Consider the following 6,305-nt stretch of genomic DNA (forward strand, 5'->3'; position numbering starts at 1 on the left):
ATTCTAAGCTTCTAAAACGACGTTACTAAAGAATAAAAGAAACTTAGGATGGTTTTCAAGGATAGAGATAAGAATAGGATGACTTAACGTATCGAATACTCACAAGATTTGTATATATATGTGTGTGTGTGTGTGTATATACATATATATACAACATTATAACTTTGAAATTCTCTTGGTCCCTTAACATTCATTCTATTCGACACGCGAAACTTTTGGGTAGTAGTAGCTCTTAACGTCAATTTCTCAAAGTATCCTCTCCTCTCCTTTTCTAGTAAAAGCGACGATATTTTAAAGTTAAGCTTATACACACGCGCACACAGAGACACATATCTACCTATAGGTATATATATCTATATACTTGAAGAAGCTTTAACGGTGTAACGTAGAGGAGATACGCAATTTATGGTAAGACGTGAAAACTGAATTCCAAGTTGGATGTTGCGCCAATGGAAGAAAAGGAGAATTGCGGCATGCTCGCCGTTTATATATGGCAAGCTTTGCTACATGTACTCGACGTATGAAGATATACATACGGGAAGAAGAGAGATCGGTGTCGATCCATGAATGATCGAAATTCCATAGGAAGGGAGAGAATTTGAGGCATCCTTGTAGACAAAATGCACGTACACACAAGTACGTAATACCGTGCACCGTAAACAGGTACACATAGACACACTGCAACTTTTGATTCTACGAATATCTTTTTTATTAAAGCGCTGTGGAAACTCAACGATGTTTTACAAGAGATATTTACAGGTTCGAAAGATACCTAAACTATTTTCTTTCTCTCTCTCTCTCTCTCTCTCTCTCTCTTTTTTCATAGCTCTGATGCGATTATTACGACCGATCCGACATGCTTTGCGACGATCTCTTGCAAAGGCGAACGATTCACTTTCGCGCTTTCGAGGACATCGAGAGAAGCTCAAACAAGATGCTGTTTCATGTCTTATCTCTCTTTCTTTCTCTCTCACTCTTTCTATTTCGCTTCTACGAACAAAAAAAAACGCAACATTATCACAGTTTATCTGTATGTTCGAAACACCGGCGCAAACCACATTGACTCGAAGAAGATCGTTCACAATTGGACACAGGTAGACGCACACAAACACTCCTCTCGCTACGACGGACGCAAGAATCCAAAGAATCACGTCGAAGCGGCTCGAAAAACGCACATTCTCGCGGCGTACTCTCCGAGCATAATAACAGTGATACCTCGTGATGTGCATAATGTTAAACCGCCAATGATGACATTTCATAGACTTTAATTATTTTTTTTTTTAATTTACACATATATATATATTTATATTTATATTCATGTATTTATATATTTATATTTATAGACTCATATTTATATATTTATATACATATATATTTAGAGAAAAAAGAGAGAGACGAGAAATCTCTCTCGGAAAAGGATCGCTTAAATAGGATCTGTATAATACACGCTTCGCTATGTACAAAGAATGAAAAGGAAAAAAAGAAACGTAGAGAAAGAGAGTGAGTGGAGAAGAAAGGAAAGACCTTGGCGAAAAAGTCGGTCGTTTAGGGATGAACAGCAGCACCGATCCGTTGTCCGTAAATCGCGTAAGGCGAGTAGTAAGGACCTAGCGCATTGAAGGCGCTGTAGGGTGAGGCTGCTAGGGAGGCAGGTAGAGGTGCAGTGGGTGGTTTACCGTAAGGGTGATATCTCGCACCGAGAGGACTGAGAGATGGCGCGGGATAGGAGGCACCGCTGGCACGGTGAAGGGCTGCCGCTGAAGGCGAGAGAAGCGGATGCGGATGAGGATTGGCTAGGAGACTGGTAGGTTCTGGTGCACCAGCTGCGGCGGCTGCTGCTGCCGCGGCAGCCGCTGCGAGATTCGTGTGACTGCGGAGATGTTGAAGGAGCTCGTCGGACGTTGCAAATCGTTTGCCACAGTAGGAGTCACCGGCGATCCAGTTGCACACGTACGGCCTACCACCGGTAAGCGTGGAAGGGTATGCGAGCGAGGGCGGAGGCATTGGACCTAACGAAGACAATGCCATTGCGAGGCCGTATTTCTGATGATCGCACTGGGTACATCCACTTGGACAGACGGATGCGGCTCCGCCGGCGACACTCGCGGCACTCGCGGCACCACCACCACCTCCTCCACCACCACCGGCGGTGCCAGCAGCACCGCCGGCACTCGCACCAGCGCCCATCATTAATTGCGCCCCATGAACACTATATTGGCAGCCGGTGCAATAGGGATCCTTGCAGACTGGGACGAGCGCTTCACCGCCGGCTGGTGTCTTTACTCGAGCGTAACTGAGGTATGGGTTGCCTGGTGTAGGTGCCGTTGTTGGGTAACCCAAAAGTGCGGCCGCGGCGGCAGCATGATGATGAGAAAATGGCGAAGCACCGGCAAACGGTGGCCTGAACGCAGGATTCTCCGCGAGTCCAGGTGGACAACAAAGAGGATTTCCAGTAGCAAAACCAGGTATCGATGCCTTATAAGCGGCCAATCCGGCCGCATCCTTTGCATGGCCACCGCTGAGAATTTCCATGCCCGATCTAATTATAGGACTCGTTCCATTATTTCGTGGAGATGCGTCGGTTTTCTCACGATCGCCAGGAGTCTTACGATCGGAAGCTGAGAGAATACTACTCGACGAACCTGCCGTCGCTTGACTCGACGGCGAGGCTGACTTCCGGCCGACGGGTGTTCGACTACCCGACGACGAAGACGACGTTGACTTCTTCTCATTGAGATTTCCACCTGTATTATTATTGTTGTTGTTGTTGTTGTTATTATTATTATTATTGCTACCGCTGATGCTCAGACTTTCCGACGCATTTTCCTGACCACCGACACTGTGCACGCTTGCCTTCGACGTCGGTCTGCCTTCGTCTTGTCCCGTCGTATTCTTTCTCGTCACCACGTTAGTCTCGTACGGTTTGAACGCAAGTGTTTTATTGTCCGACGGACTGCCTCGCGTGCTCCGTTCTAACTTCGCCGCTGGCGGAGATTTAGCACTCGAACTACCGACGCTGTTACTTTTCGAGGAACTCTTCTCCAATGGCGAGACCAGTGGCTTTGTCGGCGAGTCCGCACCGATTTGACTGCATGTCTGTGCCAAAAGTGCCAAGGGACTCTTCTTCGCGTCCAACTGTAAAATAAAAGTGATCCCACGTTTACTTCTTTTGTTCTTCTTATGGTTACCTTCTTGCGGTTACTTTCAAATCGCGACGTACGAGTCCGACGGCTCGGTCAACGATCACTTGAACTTTCAACAAGGAAGATTTTCCATTTGTGAAGATAAATATATGCAATTATTTTTTTATCAATAAATAAAATAACACAGACGAAGAAAGGAAACTTTTGATAAATGAACGAATCTTATCCCGGAGATTTGGAAATTATAAATGCTACCTTGGACAAGACTGATAATGAACAAATAATTTTTTTTATTCTTTTATCACGAGAGAATGTTAATTTGCTTGACAAGTTACTTCTATTTTTGTCGATTTAGAAAATTGAAGATAGAAAGAAGTGTTGTAGAATTCGAAGAGTCGAAAGAGTGCTTGCCGTCGGACACTGAACGACCAATCACTTCCTCATTTTTCCGATAAACTATTTAATTTTTCCAAAGTATTTCGCACTTTTTTAACATTACGTTGAAAACCGCTTTCGAATTTGTTATTGAAATACCAACTTGTTTAACCAAGTAGTTAATGAGGAGTATTACGAAAAGTAAAATATTTCACGAAAAGCACAAAAGATCAAATCGCCATTTAAATCGTATAATTTTTCGTTGCAAACTGTTCAAGAATAGAAAGATTTTACGGAATATAAGATTATAAAAAAATCGACTAAATATAAAGAATCATTTTCTACAGGGTAGGAACCGTGTTTAAAGATCTAAAAAATTCATGAAGACAAACGTTCAATCATTTTGTTTCTATTCTTATCATGAAATTTCACTGTTTTCATCGATTAATGAAGGAATAAGTAAATACAATAATATTGTAATTAATTCCAAATCCATCGTAAAGAATTTTCGAATATGTCGAAACATGTAAAAAATTCCAAATTTATGATATCGAAGAAAGAAGATTCAACACATTTAATAAAGTATCATGAAAATCCACGAGAGATTCACACGTTGGAGGTTCGAGCGATCCGTCGGCTCGCGCTCGTCGCGACGGAGTAATGCTCTTTAAATCGCCATAGTGTAACCACGAACGGTTGGATTAAAAACTGTATTTTCACCACGAATAAGTCTACTAACCGTGGTTGGAAGCGGAGAAAGATAATCCGGCTGTAAGTACTGATTGTGTCCGGTAGACAGCATACCGCCTTCCTCGAGCACAACCATTTGGGTTAAGCACTTTGTTAAAGAATATTCACTGCACTAAATCACACAGAGAAGCTTCACACTTGGGATGAAAAACAGCCCAAGAAACGTTAAAAGTAACCAACAGTGATAACAGTAACTCCTCTCCCGAATCGGTGGACGTTCGCTCACCGTATAAGCGGAATACGGTGGCCCGTCGATCGATCCTCTCTCTTTCGCACGAATATAAGACTTAGACGCGAGCGACGTTCACAGTACAAAATCCAGGAAAATAATGCCGGGGCCGTCGGTCGAATCCTTGTCGAACGGAGCACTTGACGATCCTAGCGCCGTCTAGCGGCAGTTTGGAAGGTCACTTCTATCCCCACCATAAAGGGGTGCATAACCTGTGTATGTACGCGTCGAGTGTCCCCACTCCGTAGGGAAGTGAGATCTTGGAAGTGGAGAGGGAACAGTCGACGGTCGTCGGCAATGGAGGGACATAGAGTGGGGAAGGTGGTGGGGGTAACGCGGTGGGGCTCAGCCCTGCGTGGGGTGTGGGAAGGCATTCTAATTCAACACGCCACCCATGATGTTGGCCCGACGATGACAGCTCCCATCCCGGCTTTGATATTTCACCGCTTTTACAGCCGTTCCCCTTCCTCCGCTTCTCTCACTCGCTCTCACTCTCTCTCTCTCTCTCTCTCTCTCTCTCTCGCTCTCTCTCAACCCCTCCATCGTTCTCTCGGTCTCTCTTACTCGTTTTCTCGTTCGGTCCTTGTCTCACCAACTCCATGCGGCACGGCGCTGCCTCGACACGGAACCGTCCCTGCCGCCACGGCAACCCGATATTTTATACCGTGAAACCTGTCTGTCTCTCCGGCCGGCCCCGCTTAATAAGCAGCTTTCAAAATAGAAATGTAATGGGTCGGCGGGGAGGGTCTCGGAGTGATTGATCGCTCGCTCAGCGACTTACCGACTACCAGCCCGCTCCGAGGCTAACGAATGACAGCCACTTAAGCGCTGTTTGCCTACGGTTTTGTAAAAGCGTTTTAATTATCGCCCGGGCCGTGCGCGCCTCAACTTCGCGACGAACCCGACGCACAACAGCGGTGGCGGCCATTCTTCGACGATTCTCTTGTCTTCGTTTTGCAGGACGTTCACAGGCTTCCGGACTTACTTACCGCGATGCGAAAGAACTCGCGCCGTCTTTCGCATCGCTTCCGATGAATTTTACCAAGAGGGACGATCGATCGCGACTGGATGGTTGCTGCATCGAAATCGATTAACGTCCACGTTCTTTTTGCACGCTAAGGAAACTTCAAAGAGGGGACTCAGATTTCTTTCTTTTTTTATTTTCTTTTTTCACTCGTCTATCCGCTCTCTCGATCGATCACGGCAAACGATCGACTTTCTCGATTTTGGATCTTTTCAGAAAATCTTACCTGCTGATCGACGATCTTTTTAAAATTCCATCGAGATTAAAAGATTTATAACTTTTCGTTCATTCGTTACTAAAATAATAAATTATTCGAAACGACGATCGAACAACTTTCTCCATTTCCCTCTCTCTCTCTCTCTCTCTCTCTCTCCCTCTCTCTATCCTCTCGAAACAGAATACGCGCAACCAAAAATGTCATCGGCCCGATCACATTCGACGATCCATAAACGGTTCAAAAAGGGAACACCGATCGGATTGCTCGATGCGTCGCGTACACCACTTATGCTCCTCGAAAGCTCGTTTCGTTTGGTCCTCGCATTTTATAAAGCTCATCGAGAGTACCTATACGTTTAGCAGGCAGCGTAGAAAATTTAACGATTATAAAATTCGATATTGACCGTGCTGGTAGCAGGATGTATAGTCATTTCCTCTCTCCTTGATTATCATGAGTTTCGCGTTTGGATGAACGAACGGTGAGACTACTTACTTTTCGCTGAGATAAACCGATCAGTGGTACGAACCGCGTTACCGTGGTAATTGCTACGAATTATGACGCCATCCG

The 6,305-nt window shown here is 45.1% G+C and overlaps 1 protein-coding gene across 1 annotated transcript; it reads right to left on the minus strand.

Moving 5' to 3' along the window:
* Nucleotides 1-685: 685 nt before the first annotated feature.
* On the minus strand, nt 686-5,266 carry LOC127063501 (zinc finger protein Noc). The gene is made up of 2 exons (XM_050993379.1): nt 4,258-5,266; nt 686-3,135 (listed from the first exon to the last, which is right to left on the minus strand). The coding sequence occupies exons 1-2, from the start codon at nt 4,342-4,344 to the stop codon at nt 1,546-1,548; spliced, it is 1,677 nt and encodes a 558-aa protein (XP_050849336.1). The 5' UTR covers nt 4,345-5,266; the 3' UTR covers nt 686-1,545.
* Between the last annotated feature and the right edge of the window lie 1,039 nt (nt 5,267-6,305).

This window comes from Vespula vulgaris, chromosome 4 (assembly GCF_905475345.1).
Source record: "Vespula vulgaris chromosome 4, iyVesVulg1.1, whole genome shotgun sequence".
In the NCBI taxonomy this organism is placed as follows: Eukaryota; Metazoa; Arthropoda; class Insecta; order Hymenoptera; family Vespidae; genus Vespula; species Vespula vulgaris.

What these genes read in the sequence shown, in the direction of transcription:
- LOC127063501 (XM_050993379.1), bottom strand. Translation starts at nt 4,344, where the DNA reads ATGGTTGTGCTCGAGGAAGGCGGTATGCTGTCTACCGGACACAATCAG. An exon ending in TTTCTCCGCTTCCAACCACG is followed by an intron (nt 3,136 to 4,257) that starts GTTAGTAGACTT and finishes TTTATTTTACAG; the next exon opens with TTGGACGCGAAGAAGAGTCC.